Source organism: Macaca fascicularis, chromosome 19 (genome assembly GCF_037993035.2).
Source record: "Macaca fascicularis isolate 582-1 chromosome 19, T2T-MFA8v1.1".
Lineage (NCBI taxonomy): Eukaryota > Metazoa > Chordata > Mammalia > Primates > Cercopithecidae > Macaca > Macaca fascicularis.
Window position 1 is genome coordinate 56,839,978 of NC_088393.1, and position 18,446 is coordinate 56,858,423.

Consider the following 18,446-nt stretch of genomic DNA (forward strand, 5'->3'; position numbering starts at 1 on the left):
TCCGTCTCAAAAAAAAAATTAAAAAAATAGAGTGGTTACGAGACAATGAGGAGAGAGAAAAATAATAAAATAAAATTTGGAGTGTAGATTTCTGAAGAACGATCTTCCTATGAGCCCTCTGCGGCAAGTCCCCTTCATAACCACTTGCATAGTCCTGGGGCCTCCTAGGAGGGCGGGCCCCTTCCCAGGTGCTCACCTGAGTCAAGTGACAGAGGGTCGCCCTCACACTGACCAGCCGGTCCTGCAGGAGGCGCTGGCGACCCCAGGCCCTCCCGGGAGCCCCAGTCTCCCTGGTGGCTTGGCCCAGCTGCTGCCGGGTCAACTCCAGAGCTGCTTCTAGTTGCTCCTGCATCAAGAGAGAGGGTGGTTAGACTTCGGAAGCCATGCCTAGTCCCAAGAATAAAGAAAAGGTGTCCTCTCACGTCCCGGACGTTCAGTCAGCATCCTGACTTCCACAGTCAGGAAGGGCTCAGGGCAGGCAGAGAGGCCAGGCACCCCATCCTCGGTCCAGGGCCTCGCACCTTCTCCTCCTGCCTCTGGTCTATCTCCTCCTGCAGCCTCCGCAGGAGCCGGTCCTGCCCGCACAACTTGGTCAGCAGTGTCTGGAGAAAGGAGAGCGGGAGCTACTGATGGTCCAGATCTGGCTCTTCCCCTGCTGCTCCTCCCACCATCTAGAACATTCTCTCCCCAACTCTGGGAACTCAGGAAGGATTGTGAGAACTTACATCTGTCTCCAAGCTTTGGTGGAAAGTTGACTCCAGGGGAGGACCCGGCTGAAGAGAGGGAGAAAAGTCAGGGGTCAAAGGGGATAGGCTGGTCATCATTGTAACTCAGTGCTGAGCCATGCCCTGTTTCTACTGATAGGTACCCCACTATTTATTTATTTATTTATTAAGAGATAAGGTCTTGCTCTGTCACCCAGGCTGGAGTGCGGTCATGTGATCATGGTTTGCTGCAGCCTCAACCTCCTGGGCTCAAGCAATCCTCCCACTTCAGCCTCCTGAGTAGCTGGGACCACAGGTGCACACACCATGCCTGGCTTATTTTTGTAGTTTTAAAATTGTTGTTGTTGGTGGTGGTGGTAGCGATGGGGTTTTGCCATGTTGCCCAGGCTGATCTCAAACTCCTGGGCTCAAGCAATCCTCCTGCCTCAGCCTCCCAAAGTGCTGGGATTATAGGCATGACTATCATGCCTGGCTTTTTTTTTTTTTTGAGGCAAGGTCTGTCACCCGGGCTGGGGTGCAGTGGCATGATCATGACTCACTGCAGCCTTGAACTCTTAGGCTCAAAGGATCCTCCCACCTCAGCCTCCCGAGTAGCTGTGACAACAGGTGCTAGCCACCAGTGCCGGCTAAGGTTTTTTGTTTGCTTGTTTGTTTGTTTGTTTGTAGGGCTGGGGTCTCACTATGTCACCTAGACCAGTCTTGAACTCCTGATCTCAACCATCCTCCTGCCTTGGCCTCCCGATGTCCTGGGATTATAGGCATGAGCCACCAAGCCTAGCGACCCCTCTCCTTATCAGCTTCCTTCTAAGCATTAGCAGACTTCAGTAGACCAACTACCAGATTCTTGGCTTCAGAAAGATCAATAATGGGCTTTTGATCAAATAGCCATGGCAAATATTATAATTAATGGAGAAGTTAAGACATTTTATTTATGATTAAGAATAAAATAAAGGGCCGGGCGTGGTGGCTCACGCCTGTAATCCCAGCACTTTGGGAGGCCGAGGCAGGTGGATCACAAGGTCGGGAGATCGAGACCATCCTGGCTAATGTGGGGAAAAGAGAGATCAGACTGTTACTGTGTCTACATAGAAAGAAGTAGACATCAGAGACTCCATTTTGTTCTATATTTGAGATGCTGTTAATCTGTGACCCTACCCCCAACCTTGTCCTTGCAAGAGACATGTGCTGTGGTGACTCAAGGTTTAACGGATTTTGGGCTGTGCAGGGTGTGCTTTGTTAAACAAGTGCCTGAAGGCAGTATGCTTGTGAAAAGTCATCGCCATTCTCTTAATCTCAAGTACCCAGGGACACGTACACTGCCAAAGGTCGCAGGGACCTCTGCCTAGGAAAGCTAGGTATTGTCCAAGGTTTCTCCCCATGTGATAGTCTGAAATATGGCCGTGTGGGAAGGGAAAGACCTGATCGTCCCCCAGGCTGACACCCGTGAAGGGTCTGTGCTGAGGAGGACTAGTATAAGAGGAAAGAAGGCCTCTTGGCAATTGAGATAGAGAAAAGCATCTGTCTCCTGCACGTCTGTCCCTGGGCAGTGGAACATCTCGGTGTAAAACTTGATTGTATGTTCTATTTACTAAAATGGGAGAAAATCGCCTTAGGGCGAAAGGTGGGTCTTGCTAGCACAATGCTGCTCTTTATGCACTAAAAAGATTTATGGAGATGTTTACATATGCATATCAAGGCACAGCACTTTTCCTTAAACTTATGTCACAGAGATCTTAATTCATATGTCTTACTGCTGACCTTTTCCTTACGATGATCCTATTATCCTGTCACTTCCCTTTTTCTAAGATGGTAAAGATAACGATCAATAAATACTGAGGGAACTCAGAGACCCGTGCCAGCGTGGGTCCTCTATATGCTGAGTGCTGGCCCCCTGGGCCCACTTTTTCTTTCTCTATACTTTGTCTCTGTGTCTCATTTCTTTTCTCAAGTCTCTCATTCCACCTAACGAGAAATGCCCACAGGTGTGGAGGGGCAGGCCACCCCTTCAGCTAACACAGTGAAACCCGTCTCCACCGAAAAATACAAAAAATTAGCCGGGCGAGGTGGTGGGCACCTGTAGTTCCAGCTACTCGGGAGGCTGAGGGAGGAGAATGGCTTGAACCCGGGAGGCAGAGCTTGCAGTGAGCCGAGATCGCGCCACTGCACTCCAGCCTGTGCGACAGAGCGAGACTCCATCTCAAAAAAAAAAAAAGACAGAAAAGAAAGAGAGAAAGATGGAGGGAGGGAGGAAGGAAGGAAAAGAGAGGGAGAGAGAAAGAAGGGAAAGAAAGGAAGAAGAAGGAAGGGAGGGAGGGAAGGAGGGGGAAGGGGAGAGAGAGAAAGAAAGAAAGAAAGATGGAGGGAGGGAGGAGGAAGGAAAAGAAAGAGAGAGAGAAAGAAAGAAAGATAGATGGAGGGAGGGAGGAGGAAGGAAAAGAAAGAGAGAGAGAAAGAAAGAGAGAAAGAAGGTAAAGCAAGGAAGAAGGAAGGAAGGGAGGGAGGGAAGGAGGGGGAGGGGGGAGAGAGAGAGAGAAAGAAAGAAAGAAAGATGGAGGGAGGGAGGAGAAAGGAAAAGAAAGAGAGAGAGAAAGAAAGATGGAGGGAGGGAGGAGGAAGGAAAAGAAAGAGAGAGAAAGAGAGAGAAAGAAGGTAAAGAAAGGAAGAAGGAAGGAAGGAAAAGAGAAAGAAAGTAGATAGATGGAGGGTGGGAGGAAGGAAGGAAAAGAAAGAGAGAGAAAGAAAGAAGGGAAAGAAAGGAAGAAAGAAGGAAGCAAGGAAAAGAGAAAGAGAGAAAGAAAGAAATAAAGAAAGAAAGAAAGAAAAAGAAAAGAGGCCGGGCGCGGTGGCTCAAGCCTGTAATCCCAGCACTTTGGGAGGCCGAGACGGGCGGATCACTAGGTCAGGAGATTGAGACCATCCTGGCTAACACGGCGAAACCCCGTCTCTACTAAAAACACAAAAAATTAGCCGGGCGAGGTGGCGGCGCCTGTGGTCCCAGCTACTCCAGAGGCTGAGGCAGGAGAATGGCGGGAACCCAGGAGGCGGAGCTTGCAGTGAGCTGAGATCTGGCCACTGCACTCCAGCCTGGGTGACAGAGCGAGACTCCGTCTCAAAAAAAAAAAAAAAAAGAGAAAGAAAAGAAAGAAAGAAAGGGAGAGAAAGAGAATGAAAGAAAGAGGTTTTTGCGGATGTAAGTTAAGTTACAGTGATGTCATAGGGGTGTCCTAATAGGAGGAGACGGACAGCAACAAAAACACAAAGGAAGATGGCCATGGGATGATGGAGGCAAAGATGTAGCCATAGAAAAAGCCACAGAACCCCAGGAATTGCTGGCAACCACCTGAAGCTAAGAGAGACTCAAAAAAAGCTCCTCCCTAGAGCCATCAGTGGGCGTACAGCCCTGCTGATCCCTTGACTCCAGGCCTTTGGCCTCCAGAACCGGAAGAGAATCCATTCCTGTTGTTTTCAGCCATGCACTTTGTTACAGCAACCACAGGAATCTCATACCCACCCAGGGGCTTTGAAATATCTACGGTTCTCTAGGCACCCTAGGCCAGGAGATGACATTCCTCATAGAGAAGAAAGGAAAGGAGGGGGCTCCCGTAGATTCGGGGTACTCCAGGATACCTACCAATAAAACCATGGAGGCCCGAGTCCCAGGGGGCCGCGGGGGGAGCTGGAGATAAGTGGAGGAGCCAGAGGGTGCCTGGGAGGAATGTTGAAATGGAGATGTTTAGAAATCGGCATGTCTTAGTGACAAATAATAGAGTGGGCGTGTCCATAATTGAAGTGCTTTAGGAGATATTTTGAGGTTCAGAACTGGGCCCTCTCAACTTCCTCAACTACCTGCTCTCCAGCTGTGTGCCACTGTGGGGACACAGAGGGTGATAATAAATGCACCAGCCTGGCAAAACAGCCCCACGGGATGACGGAATTTGCGGCTGTCATTCTCAGATTTGCAGTCAGCTTATGGATATTCTGAGCTACAGTCTCATTATGCTCAGACAAAACAGCAGGCAACCAACTTGCAAGGTGAACTGGGGACACAAGGGAGATGCAAACCTCTCACTGCACTGTCTTGGCACGGAGTATCCAGGACTACAATCCCCATGATGCTTAAAGAGCAATGGCTGGGCCAGGCGCGGTGGCTCACGCCTGTAATCCCAGTACTTTGGGAGGCTGAGGTGGGCGGATCACCAGAAGTCAGGAGTTCCAGACCAGCTTGGTCAACATGAGGAAACCTCGTCTCTACCAAAAATACAAAAATCAGCCGGATGTGGTGGCGGGTGCCTGTAATCCCAGCTACTTGGGAGGCTGAGGCAGGAGAATCGCCTGAACCCGGAAGACAGAGGTTGTAGTGAGCCAAGATTGTGCCACAGACCTCTAATCTTGGCGACAGAGCAAGACTCCATCTCAAAGAAAAAAAAAAAAAAAAAAAGGCAATGGCCGCAGACCAGCCTAGAAAGACAGCCCAGGTGCCTGATGGGAAATACGGTTCAAGCTCTCTCTCACCTGAGCCCAGCTGAGATCATTACGGACTACAATACCCGTGACACCCAGGGAGCAATGGCCTTGAGAATACGAAAAGACAGCCCTGAGGCCTTATGGGAGATGTAGTCCCCTCCTTCTCACCTCTCTGCTCACCTGTGTTCTGGGCTCGTGACTCCAGTGCTGGGGACTCCTGGGGGGCTTTCCTCCCCCAGCCTCTGAGGGAGGTCCTCGGCGGGGAGTGGAGGGTCGGGAGAGGGTCTGGCGTTGGGGGCCCCAATCCAGAGGAGGTCGGACATCAATGCGACTCAGCGGGGTATGAGGTCGGGCAGGGGGTGCTGTGTCTCCTGAGGGGGCAGGAGGTCGCCGCGCAGGAGCAGAACGGGGACGGGGGAGGCTCAGAGGCGAGGGAGGGCGAGAGAGGGGGGTGAACAGGCTGTGGGAAGGAGAGAATCGGGGAACTGAGTCAACTAGAGCCCTCTCCATCCACCTCCTTACCCATCAAGTCAGCCTCAAGGACATGTCTCACTTCACTGTGTCTTACTGTCCTTCTGGGGTAGAATCCTCCTCTACTGTCCAAATTCTCAGTAATGTCCGCTTTGTGGCATCTTCCCCTCCAGTTCTCCCCGACAGGCTGTGACCCCCGCACGGGAGCCCCAGAAAGTCACACACAGTCAGGCAGAAAGCGCTAAGGCCCGCCCCCAACCAGTTTCCGGCCCCGCCCTTCACTTAGGCCACGCCCCCACCTGTGTCCTCCCTACTCACTCGGGGCTTCTTGCCCGCCGGATCTGGAGTCCAGACTGGAGGTCAATTGTGGGGCTGGGAGTGAGCAGCCTGGGTCTACCACGACCTCTGGAGAGTCGAGCCACTTCCGGTGATTCCGAGATGCGCCCCTCTTCCCCGCTGCTCACCTCCGGGGGACCACCGGGGCCGCCAGGGCCCTCCCCGGGCTGGGGCCGTGCGGGTGATCTGGTTTGCCCACTAGCGAGTGGACACAGATAAGATATCACTCCTTCGAACTTCATAACAGCCTTATTCTCTTGTCACAGGTAAGAACACAAGGATGCACCCAAAAAAGGAAAGCTGTGCATTATAAATCATCGTCCCCTTCTTCAGACGGGGAAACTGAGGCCTCCAATGTGGAACTGACCTGTGCGCCAGGCCACAACGTCTATCCAGGTTGCTGGACCCAATGCCCCGGAATATAGGATAGACTCAGCCAGGTAGTCCAGTTTCCAGCCTGATAATTGGCGCAAGCCATGTCAGAGCTTAAGATAGTCTGACATTTTTTTAAAAACCTGACACTATCTTTTACCTGCCATTGTTTAGGTGGCAGCTCAGGGGACTTCAGAAGGAGCCAATCCGAGAGTGTGGAACATTGATCATTCCTGGGGCACAGCTGAGTGCGTGATTGAAGGGTCAGCTGGGGAGCGGGGACGGACAAGATGGTGGGCGGAGCTTAAAGGAGAAAGACTTTTGCTGATTGGAAAAGTTCCCTGGAGGTGGGGCCTAGAAGACGAGGCGCCTAACTAGAAGACTAGTGATTGGACACTCAAGGGGGCAGGGCCCCAAAGGGGAGAAGTTGGGGTGATTAGACTGACTCAGGGTGGAGGGTCAGGAGCATGGCTTGGACCTCTACTCACCAGTCGTCCCCCTCCGCACGGGAGGCCCGGCCCAGCGCTCGTAGCCAGCCCCGCAGGTCTTCTAAGGTGTCAGCGGCCAAAACGTAGGTCCTCATGCCCGGGTGCTCTGCCTGCGGGAAGAGAAGGCTTGGAATCCGGACTCCCCGGCCTTGTAAAAAGGAGGACAGGCCGGGCCAGTGGCTCACTCCCGTAAACCCAGTGCTTTGGGAGGCCGATGCGGGAGGATCGTTTGAGACCAGCCTGGGCAACATAATGAGACCCCCCCCACCCGCCACCTCCTTCCAACCCCGTCTCTACAAAAAAATCAAAAAATTAGCCGGACGTTGTGGAGCGCACCTGTAGTCCCAGCTACCCGGGAGACTGAGGCGGGAAGACTGCACTTTGCGTCACTGCACGCCAGCCTGGGTGACAGAGCAAGACCGTCAAGAAAGAAAGTAAAGAGGGAAAGAGGGAAGGGAAGGGAGAGAAAGAGAGAAAGAGAAGGAAAGAGAGAGAGAGAAAGAGAGAGAGAGAAAAGAAAAGAAAAAAAGAAAAGAAAAGAGAGAAAAGAACGGCCAGGCGTGGTGGCTCACACCTGTAATCCCAGCATTTTGGGAGGCTGAGGTGGGCAGATCAACTGAGGCCAGGAGTTTGAGACCAGCCTGGCCAGCACGGCGAAACCCCATCTCTACTAAAAATATAAAAAAATGAGCCGGGCATGGTGGCGTGCACCTGTAATCCCAGCTACTCCAGAGGCTGAGGCAGGAGAATCCTTTGAACCCAGGAGGCGGAGGTTGCAGTGAGCCGAGATCGCACCACTGCACTCCAGCCTGGGCGACAGAGTGAGACTGTCTCAAGAAACAACAAAACAAAAAAACAAACCAAAACAAAATCAAAGGAGGATGCAATTGACCCTTGTCAAGACCTTTTATCTCCAGTAATGGATACTCCAGTGCTTGTTAGGACTTGGATCTACCCCCCTCATCTCCAGTTCCCATTGCCTGGTGCACAACACGGATGGACGGACTCACGGTGAAGGTGAAGCGCCGCCCTCGGGGGGCTCCCGGCCCATCTGGCCTAATATTGTAGCTGGGGAGCAGGACACTGCCCAGGACACTCTCCTCGCGGCTGTCTGCAAAGAGGGGCTGAGGTCAAGGATCACACAGGGATCAGGAGGCCAAGATGCTAGAGAGAAGGGCAGGTTGGGGGGCCCTCCCACCCCAAGCCAGCCAACCACTGACCCTTGTAATAAAAGAGGCAATGGCCGGAGAGGACGAACCAGCGGCGTTTCCAGAGACGGAGCCCCGAGCTGTCCTGGGGAGAGAGATAGGAGGAGGGGCCTGAGTAAAGGGAAACAGAAAAAAGAGATGAAGGCAGTGACGATGGGGACAGAGAGCCAGAGAGAGAAAGAAATTTGGAGAGAGAAGAACAGAGATATAGAGCAGGGATCAAGGGAGTGGGGTGAGGCTGGGCACAATGGCTCACGCCTGTAATCCCAGCACTTTGAGAGGCCAAGGCGGGTGGATCACTTGATTCCAGGAGTTTGAGACCAGCTTGGGTAACATGACGAAACCCCGTCTCTACTAAAAGAATAAAAATTAACCGGATGTTGTGGCGCATGCCTGTAGTCCCAGCTACTCAGGAGGCTGAGGAGGGAGGATCACTTGAGCCTGGGAGTGGGGTGGAGGCACAGGAGAAAGACCCAGAGAGAGAGGAGAGACAGAGATACAGAGACACATGTTTGGGGTGATGGAGTGGATAAGAAGGAGAGCTGGAAACCCTCTGAACATAATATAATAGAATAGAAGCCTTACTTCTATTACAAGTATGGTGGTTGTGCTGACATAGATTCCGGACTCCCCTGCTTTCTTTTCTTTTCTCTCTCTCTCTTTCTTTTTTTTTTTAAGACAGAGTCTTGGCCGGGCACGGTTGGTCAAGCCTGTAATCCCAGCACTTTGGGAGGCCGAGACGGGCGGATCACGAGGTCAGGAGATTGAGACCATCCTGGCTAACACAGTGAAACCCCGTCTCTACTAAAAAATACAAAAAACTAGCCGGGCGAAGTGGTGGGCGCCTGTAGTCCCAGCTACTCGGGAGGCTGAGGCAGGAGAATGGCATAAACCCGGGAGGCGGAGCTTGCAGTGAGCTGAGATCCGGCCACTGCACTCCAGCCTGGGCGACAGAGCAAGACTCCGTCTCAAAAAAAAAAAAAAAAAAAAGACAGAGTCTTGCTCTGTAGCTCAAGCTGGAGTGCTGTGGCATGATCTCGGCTCATGGCAACCCCCGCCTCCCAGGTTCAAATGATTCTCCTGCCTCCCGAGTAGCTGAGATTACAGGCACACACCACCACACCCAGCTAATTTTTGTATTTTTAGTAGAGACAGGATTTCACTATGTTGACCAGGCTGCTCTTGGACTCCTGACCTCAAATGATCTACCCACCTCAGCCTCCCAAAGTGCTGGGATTACAGGCATGAGCCACTGCGTCTGGCCTCCCCCACTTTCAAACTATGCTCTGGAACAAGTCACTTCCCCCTAGAATCCACCCTCATGTTTTCTCGTCTATCCGTTGGAGACTGAGAAGTTTTAGGGAGGTGTGGATGAGATATGGATCACATATAGGCAGAGACTTTAGCTACAGAGACTTAGTCCAATTATTCTGGAGCCTGAGACACAGACAGGCCAGGAAGGTGGCACTGAGCCATGACCCAAATTCAGCGTCTCCACATCGCCTCTGCCTGAACTACTCCACTATCTCCAACCTTGTGTGCCTCTTCTCCTCAACCCATTCCCATAGAAGCCCGCATGATCTTTTAAAATTACACATCAGATCACGTTAGTCCCCTTTTCAAAACAGAGAATTAAGAACACTTAGAATTAAGTCTCAAATTCCTTTCCATCACTTACTGTTTTTTGTTTGTTTGTTTGTTTGTTTTTGAGATGAAGTCTCGCTCTGTCACCCAGGCTGGAGTGCAATGGCACAATCTCGGCTGACTGCAACCTCCGCCTCCCGAGTTCAAGCGATTCTCCCGGCTCAGCCTCCTGAGGAGCTGGGACTACAGGTGCCTGCCACGATGCTGGATAATTTAGGGTTTTTTTTGTTTTGTTTTGTTTCTTTGAGACGGAGTCTTCGTTTTGTCGCCCAGGCTGGAGTGCAGTGGCGCGATCTCGGCTCACTGCAAGCTCCGCCTCCCGGGTTCATGCCATTCTCCTGCCTCAGCCTCCCGAGTAGCTGGGACTTGTCGCCCAGGCTGGCATGCAGTGACATGAACACAGTTCACTGCAGCCTCACCTTCCTGGGCTTCAGCAATCCTATTGCCTTAGCCTCCCCAGAAGCTGGGACTACAGGCACACACCACCATACTCAGCTAGGTTTTTTTTTTTTTTTTTTTTTTTTTTTTTTTTGTGTGTGTGTGTGTGTGTGTGTGTGTGTGTGTGTTTTGTAGAGATGAGGTTTGTTCATGTTGCCCAGGCTGGTCTAGAACTCCTAAGCTCAAGCGATCTTCCCGCCTTGGCCTTCCAAAATGCTGGGGTTACGCCACTGAACCTGGCCTCTATGTTACTTCTTCATAGCCCTTCCTGCAATCTGAAATGATCAAGTTCATTTATTTATTTACTAATTTATTATCCACCCATGTTCCACCTGATCTGGAATGTACTATAAATACTTGTTTGTGTTATTTGCATGGTGTGTGCCCTGGGATTGAGAACATTGTAAGTGTCCAAGAAGTACTCAAGAAAGAATGAATGAATGGGCCATGCGTGGTGGCTCACGCCTCTAATCCCAGCATTTTAGGGAGTTTAAGCAGGCTCCTGACTTGAGGTCAGGAGTTTGAGACCACCCTGGCCAACATGGTAAAACCCCATCTCTACCGAAAATACAAATATTAGCTAGGCATGGTGGCGCATGCCTATAAGCCCAGCTACTCAGGAGGCTGAGGCATGAGAATCACTTAAACTGGAGGCCAGAGGTTGCATTGAGCCGAGATCACACTATTGCCCTCCAGCCTGGGTGACAGGAAGAGACTGTCTTAAAAATAAACAAACAAACAAACAATGACAGAATAAGGAGAGGGGCAGTGATAGTAAGAAAAAGAAAGCCTATTTGGGGACTTGGAAGGTGAGAGACAGAGGACAGCCAGGGGCACAGACTCCAGTGTCCTTTTCCTTCTCCTACTGACCCCACCTGCTTATGAAGCCAGCCTCGGATGTGCACGGGAAGGTTGGGATCCCTCCTGAGCGCATTGCCTCTCTTCCCAAAGGCATGGACCTTGTTTACTGCCCGGGTGGGCTTCTGAGGAGAGAAGGGGACAGAAGTGAACAGAGGCCGGGCGCGGTGGCTCAAGCCTGTAATCCCAGCACTTTGGGAGGCCGAGACGGGCGAATCACGAGGTCAGGAGATCGAGACCATCCTGGTTAATACGGTGAAACCCTGTCTCTACTGAAAAGTACAAAAAACTAGCCGGGCGAGGTGGCGGGCGCCTGTAGTCCCAGCTACTTGGGAGGCTGAGGCAGGAGAATGGCGTGAACCCGGGAGGCGGAGCTTGCAGTGAGCTGAGATCTGGCCACTGCACTCCGGCCTGGGCGACAGAGCGAGACTCCGTCTCAAAAAAAAAAAATAAAAAAATAAAAAATAAAAAAATAAAAATAAAAAAAATAAAAAATAAATAAATAAATAAATAAATAAATAAAAACAGAATTGAACAGGGAGAGCCTAGGATGGTCCCGAGAGGCGGTGAGGGTGGACACAGGCAACCGTAGGCTCTCACTTGGCTGCCCTGAGAAATGGGTCAAGGACCAGCCGGGCGCAGTGGCTCACAGCATTTTGAGGGGCTGAGGTGGGAGGATCACATGAGGCCAGGAGTTCGAGACCAGCCTGGCCAACATGGTGAAACCCCGTTTCTACTAAAAATATGAAAATTAGCCAGGCACAGTGGCGTGTGCTCGTAGTCCCGGCTACTTGGGAGGCCGAGGCACAAGAATCTCTTGAACACAGGAAGCAGAGGTTGCAGTGAGCTGAGATTGTTCCACTGTACTCCAGCCTTGGTGACAGAGTAAGACTCTGTCTTTAAAAAAAAAAAAAAAAAAAAAAAGTAAGTCCGGGCACAGTGGCTCACGCTTGTAATCCCAACACTTTGGGAGGCCAAGACGGGCAGATCAGGAGGTCAGCAGATCGAGACCATCCTGGCTAACACAGTGAAACCCCGTCTCTACTAAAAATACAAAAAAGTTAGCCAGGCATGGTGGCAGGCGCCTGTAGCCCCAGCTACTCGGGAGGCTGAGGCAGGAGAATGGTGAGAACCCGGGAGGCAGAGCTTGCAGTGAGCGGAGATCGCACCACTGCACTCCAGCCTGGGCGACAGAGCGAGACTCCATCTCAAAAAAAAAAAAGAAAGAGAGAGAAGGGTCAAGGTGGGGGCTGAGGTTGGAGATCAGAATTGGGAGGTGTTCTTATTGCAGAGTTAAGAGACTCTTTTTTTTTTTTTTGAGACAGCCTCTTTGGAGTGCAATGGCCTAAACACTGCAACCATTACCTCCTGGACTCAGGTGATCCTCCAGCCTCAGCCTCCCATATAGCTGGGACCACAGGCACGTACCACCATGCCCAGCTAATTTTTTGACTTTTTGTAGAGGAGGGGGTCTCACTTTGTTGCCCAGACTGGGAGAAACTCTTTTTTTTTTTTTTTTTTTTTCCTTTTGAGGCAGAGTCTCGCTCTGTCGCCAGGATGGAGTGCAATGGTACAATCTTGGCTCACTGCAACCTCCACCTCTCAGGTTCAAGTGATTCTCCTGCCTCAGCCTTCCGAGTAGCTGAGATTACAGGCACGTGCCACCACGCCTGGCTAATTTTTGTATTTTTACTAGAGACAGGGTTTCGCCATGTTGGTCAGGCTGGTCTCGAACTCCTGACCTCAGGTGATCCACCCGCCTCAGACTCTTAAAGTGCTGGGATTACAGCCATGAGCCACTGTGTCGGGCCGAGACTCTCTTTTTGGTGGGCGGAGGGAGGTGTTCAGAGGCAAGGAAGAGGCTGTAGGGAAGCAATTTCCTGATCAAGGGTCCACTGCCAAGAAGCAGATGCCCTTGGCCACCAGAGCTAGAGCTGTAGTAGGGGCTTTTGGGATGTGAACTGGGACTATGGGCTGGGAGGTCCCCATAATCAGGGGGAACTCTCACGCTGAGTCCCCGGTGAATCAAAGGATGCCCTGGTGCCCTGCGGTCACACCCCTTAGCAACCAAGTCCAAGGAGAGGAAGCCTTAAATCCCTCCATCCTGCCCGGATGGAGCCTCGTCTCCCGATGCCCACAGATATCTCAGGCATCCTTAGCCAGGTCCCCACAATATGCCCTTCCTGGGAAGCGGTGGTACCGACCAAGGCTGAGTCAGATCTCCGGGCTCCGAACACATGAAAGGACACGTGTGGAATGGCAGGAGGAAAAAGAAATGAGTGTCTCCCTAAGCTTTTGGCGGGGATGCCGATTTGGGATGCAAGTATCCGGGGGCCCCTTGGGTCTTACCGTCAGAGAAGGGTCTTTCCTTATAGGATTTCATTAGTGGATAGACTGGATGGCAAGAGATAGGACAGCAAGTTCTAGCACTAATCAAGAGCAGCCCGCTACTTCTGAGAACTCAAGGGGCCTCATGGCTGGGGAGCGGCTTTATCTTAGCAACCAGGGTCAAGGGAGGTTGTTACTCTGGTTTAGAATTAGGAAAATACAAAGGGTGGGGACAGAGCTGGGAGTGCCTCTGAATTCCTAGCTGCGGCTGGTAGGCAATTTGGGACCTTACTGTCTGGCAGACCCTGTTGCTAAGGATCCTTGTCCTTAACAACCAGAGTCCTTGGGGAAACAGAGGGATGGGCGGCCCAGAGCCCCACCTTCCTCCCCATCCCCGCCAGGAAGCTCAAACCTTGGGGCTCAGGCTGCTGAGTGAGGAGATGGTAGAGGCGCTGCTGGCCAGGCTCAGGCTGCTTCGAGGTCGGCTCCCCTCCATCAAGGGCTGGGGAGAGAAAGAAAGGGGCTGTGTCTCCGCAGTGACGGGTGCGGGACAGAGATGGGGTCAAGGGCTTGGAGGTCTGAGGAGGCTGCAGAGAAAGAGCCTGTTGTTTCGGGACTGAGGGGCTGGGGGAGGCCATGGCCCGTGACCACATACCAAGAGTGGTGCCAAGAGAGGTAGGCGGCCCTGGCAGCTGCGGGAGGGGGCAGCTGTCTGCAGCCCAGGCCAGAGAATAGGGAATCCTTTATTCCTCCCCACTGCACTCAGGCCAGGAATTTGACCCTCTCTGAGCTTAAGGACCCCCTATTCCCTGCCTCCTTCCGGCTGCCCCAGGCTACCTGTCTCCCGCCCTCCCACATGCGCCCCCAAAGCATCCCTGCCAACTCCCCAAGCCAAGCCCCGCAGCAGCAGGAATGTGCACCCGGAGAGGCCCTCCCAGCCCAGCCAGGGAACTTACCCAGCTCTAGGGTCCCAAAGACAGGGGGCAAGAGGACGGTGTGGGTGCTGCAGTGGCACCCAGGCAGTCTCCCGCCTCCTTTGTCTCTTAGCTGCTGTCTCTCATAGTTCTCAATCTCTCTCCTCACCTGCTCACTTTTTGTCTGTCTTCCGTCTCTTATGGTCTCTCTCTCTCTCTCTCTCTCTCTCTCTCTCTCTCTCTCTCTCTCTCTCCGTTTTACACTATCTCCCTCCCCAGTCTCACTTTCTGTGTCTCTCCTCTCTCTGATCTCTGTCTCTTCCAGTTTCTCTCTCACTCATTCTCTCCCTCTATCTCTCTCTCCAATCTTTCCGTTTCTGTCCAAATCTTTGATTGACAGACTCACAGGGTCTCTTCTTTAAGTCTCTATCTCATTCACGCTCTCTCTCTCTCTCTCTCTGTCATCCCGTGTCCTCTCTCCTTCACACTCAGTCTCTTCCTCTTTCTGTCTCTCTCTCTGACTCTCCACGTCTGCCGTTTCCTCCCCTTTCTCTTTCCGATTTCCCTTCTCACTTTCTCCCTTCCTCCCTCTCCCAGTTTCTCTTTCCTCTCTGCTGGTCTTTCCCTGCCTCTGCCAGCCGCCCACGCTGCTGTTCTCCCCTCCCAATCCCGGCTGTCCCCGCCCCTTCTGGCCTCCCCACTACAGCCTGACCCCTGGCTCAGCTGCCCCCACAGCTGAGGGGAGGGGCTTGGGTCCCCCAATTCCTAGGTCCCTTAAGGACCAAGGTTGGGGCTTCTCAGTGTTTGGAGAGTTGGACCTGAGGCCTGCACTCCAGAGCCCCCGTGGGTTTGCTGCTGTGGTTGGGGACCGGGGCCACTGGTGTCCTACACGGAGGAGGTTTGTGTGTTGCAAGGGGTGGGGACTCAGACTTCCAAAGCCCTGCAGGGAATGGGTTAGGGATCCAGACGCCTGGGTGCCCCAGAAGGTCTGAGCTAGGAGTCAGGACTCCTGAGTCGTGAATGAGCTGGGAGTCTGGAAACATGACTGTGATTGGAAGGGGCCAGGGATAGTCTGTCCAGGTCCCCTAGGGAGAAAAGGGGATGGTCCCAGTAGGGCAGGGTGAAATGGAGAGTTCCAAACCTCCACCTCAGATCCAGGTGAGAATTCTCTTCTAGACTTGAGGACAACTCCCTCAGGAGAGAGACATGGTTCCTTGGTATATTTTGAGGAACAAGATTATGCATCCGTAGGTAGGGGAGGAGAGCTGGGGGCTGGAACTGTCACCCCAGGCCTGGAACTTGTAGCAGAAGCGCCCCCACTCGCATGAAGAGTGCCACCCAGGCAGACTTGTGGTTTGTGGAGGCAGAGCTATTGCCTAAGCTTGAAGCAGATGAAACCCAGGAGTGGAGCCTTGTGCCTGTGACCGGGAAGGAATCCAAGCTTTTGGTTTAACCACCATTCACCATGCATCTGTTGAGCACCTACTATGTGCAGGCACTGTCTGTTGCAGTCACTGAGAAGAAAGCAGTGAACCCTGGCCGGGCGCAATGGCTCATGCCTGTAATCCCAGCACTTTGGGAGACCAAGGCAGGAGGATCACTTGAGACCAGGAGCTCAAGACCAGCCTGGGCATCATAGCGAGACTCTGTCTCTATTTAGAAAATGAATTTTTTTTTTTTTTTTTGAGACAGAGTCTAGCTCTGTTGCCAGGCTGGAGTGCAGTGGCGCGATCTCGGCTCACTACAACCTCCGCCACCTGGGTTCAAGTGATTCTCCTGCCTCAGCCTCCTGAGTAGCTGGGACTACAGGCACGTGTGACCACACCCAACTCATTTTTTTTTCCTTTTGAGACGGAGTCTTGCTCTGTTGCCCAGGCTGGAGTGCAGTGGAAAGATGTCGGCTCACTGCAAGCTCCAACTCCCAGGTTCACACCATTCTCCTGCCTCAGCCTCCCAAGTAGCTGGGACTACAGGCGCCCGCCACCACGCCCGGCTAATTTTTTTTTTTTGCATTTTCAGCAGAGACAGAGTTTCACCAGGTTAACCAAGATGGTCTCGATCTCCTGACCCTGTGATCCGCCTGCCTCAGCCTCCCAAAGTGCTGGGATTACAGGCATGAGCCACTGCGTCCGGCCTAATTTTTCTATTTTTAGTAGAGACAGGGTTTCACCATGCTGGCCAGGATGATCTCAATCTCAACCTCGTGATCTGCCCGCCTCAGCTTCCCAAAGTGCTGGGACTACAGGCGTGAGCCACCGCACCTGGCCTAAATTAATTATTATTTTTTTAAAAGCACTGAGCCTAGCAAAGTGCCTGATCTCATAGTGCTTACATCTTCATTCTCATTTGCAAGGAATCTGGACTCTGCTGTGACTATCTTAGTCAAGTGGTTTCATTTTCAAGCCTGTTTCCCCATTTGTGAAATGGGAACAATGACACCCTCGCACTCAGGGAGGAAACCAACTGCGTGTGAAAATAGGAGACTCTAGCTGTGCGTGGTGGCGAGCTCTTGTACTCCCAACTACTCAGGAGGCTGAGGCAGGAGAATTGCTTGAACCTGGGAGGTGGAGGTTGCAATGAGCCAAGATCACACCATTGCACTCCAGCCTGGGTGACAGAGCCAGACACCGTCTCGAAAAAAAGAAAGAGGGAGAGAGAGACAGAGAGAGAGAGAAAGAAAGAGAGAGAGAAAGAGAGAAAGGAAGGAAGGAAGGAGGGAAGGAGGGGGGAAAGAAAGAGAGAGAGAGAGAGACAGAAAGAAAGAAAGAAAAAGAAAGAAAGAAAGAAAGAAAGAAAGAAAGAAAGAAAGAAAGAAAGAAAGAAAGAAAGAAAGAAAAGAAAGGAAAGAAAGAAAGAAAGAAAGGAAAGAAAGAAAGAGAGAGAGAGAGAGAGAAAGAAAGAAAGAAAGAAGAAAGAAAGAAAGAAAGAAAGAAAGAAAGAAAGAAAGAAAGAAAGAAAGAAAGAAAGAAAGAAAAAGAAAATGGGGGGCTGTAGGCTGGGCCTTTGGGCTAAATTGGGGTAGGAGACCAGGTACAGTGGATCATGCTTGTAATTCCAGCACTTTGGGAAGCCAAGGCGGGCAGATCACCTGAGGTCAGGAGCTCAAGACCAGCCTGGTCAACGTGGCAAAACACTGTCTCTACTAAAAATACAAAAATTACCTGGGCATTGCGGCACACTCCTGTAATCCCAGCTATTCCAGAGGCTGAGGCAGGAGAATCACTGGAACCCGGGAGGTGGAGGCTGCAGTGAGCCAAGATGGCGCCACTGAACTCCAGCCTGGGCAACAAAGTGAGACTCTGTCTCAAAAAATAAATAAATAGGTCGGGTGCAGTGGCTCACGCCTATAATCCCAACACTTTGGGAGGCCAAGGTGGGTAGATTGCCTGAGCTCAGGAGTTCAAGACCAGCCTGGGCAACATGGCGAAACCCTGTCTGTATACAAAAAATTAGCCAGGTGTGGTAGTGCATGCCTGTAATCCCAGCTACTCAGAGGCTGAGGCAAGAGAATTGCTTGAACCCAGGAGATGGAGGCTGCAGTGAGCCGATCGCACCATTGCATTCCAGCCTCAGTGACAGAGCGAGACTCTGTCTCAAAAAAATAAATAAATAACAGGCCGGGCGAGGTGGCTCACGCCTGTAATCCCAGCACTTTGGGAGGCCGAGGCGGGCAGATCACAAGGTCAGGAGATTGAGACCATCCTGGCTAACACGGTGAAAACCTGCTTCTACTAAAAATACAAAAAGTTAGCCAGGCATGGTAGCAGGGGCCTGTAGTCCCAGCTACTCGGGAGGCTGAGGCAGGAGAATGCCATGAACCCGGGAGGCAGAGCTTGTAGTGAGCCAAGATCGGGCCACTGCACTCCAGCCTGGGTGACAGAGCGAGACTCCGTCTCAAAATAATAATAATAATAAAATAAATAAATACATAGGCCTGGGGCGGTAACTCACGCCTGTAATCCCAGCACTTTGGGAGGCCGAGGCAGGCAGAACACCTGAGGTAAGGAGTTTGAGACCAGCCTGGCAAACATGGTGAAATCCCGTCTCAGAAAAATACATAAATAAATAATAAATAAATAATAAATAAATAAATAAATAGGTCGGAGGCGGTGACTCACGCCTGTAATCCCAGCACTTTGGGAGGCCAAGGCAGGCAGATCCCCTGAGGTCAGGAGTTCCAGACCAGCCTGACCAACATGG

The 18,446-nt window shown here is 51.8% G+C and overlaps 1 protein-coding gene across 46 annotated transcripts in view; it reads right to left on the reverse strand.

The window, feature by feature from the left end:
* The window catches only part of PLEKHA4 (pleckstrin homology domain containing A4), a 31,928-nt gene extending 17,087 nt beyond the window's left edge, over window positions 1-14,841 (reverse strand). For 4 of the 46 annotated variants that reach the window (XM_074024094.1, XM_045379131.3, XM_045379136.3 and 1 more), the window contains exons 1-13: window positions 14,289-14,841; window positions 13,745-13,834; window positions 11,022-11,129; window positions 8,077-8,149; window positions 7,867-7,967; window positions 6,857-6,966; window positions 5,979-6,194; window positions 5,758-5,847; window positions 5,370-5,649; window positions 4,357-4,431; window positions 726-773; window positions 522-602; window positions 197-346 (exon numbers count right to left, since the gene is read on the reverse strand). In XM_074024094.1, the coding sequence (XP_073880195.1) occupies window positions 197-346; window positions 522-602; window positions 726-773; window positions 4,357-4,431; window positions 5,370-5,649; window positions 5,758-5,847; window positions 5,979-6,194; window positions 6,857-6,966; window positions 7,867-7,967; window positions 8,077-8,149; window positions 11,022-11,129; window positions 13,745-13,828 (1,416 nt within the window). In that variant the 5' untranslated portion in view covers window positions 13,829-13,834; window positions 14,289-14,841. Of the gene's footprint in view, window positions 1-196; window positions 347-521; window positions 603-725; window positions 774-4,356; window positions 4,432-5,369; window positions 5,650-5,711; window positions 5,911-5,978; window positions 6,195-6,856; window positions 6,967-7,760; window positions 7,968-8,076; window positions 8,150-11,021; window positions 11,130-13,744; window positions 13,920-14,288 lie in introns of those variants that run through there. The other 42 variants (XM_074024101.1, XM_074024082.1, XM_074024092.1 and 39 more) reach the window with 24 other exon arrangements.
* Between the last annotated feature and the right edge of the window lie 3,605 nt (window positions 14,842-18,446).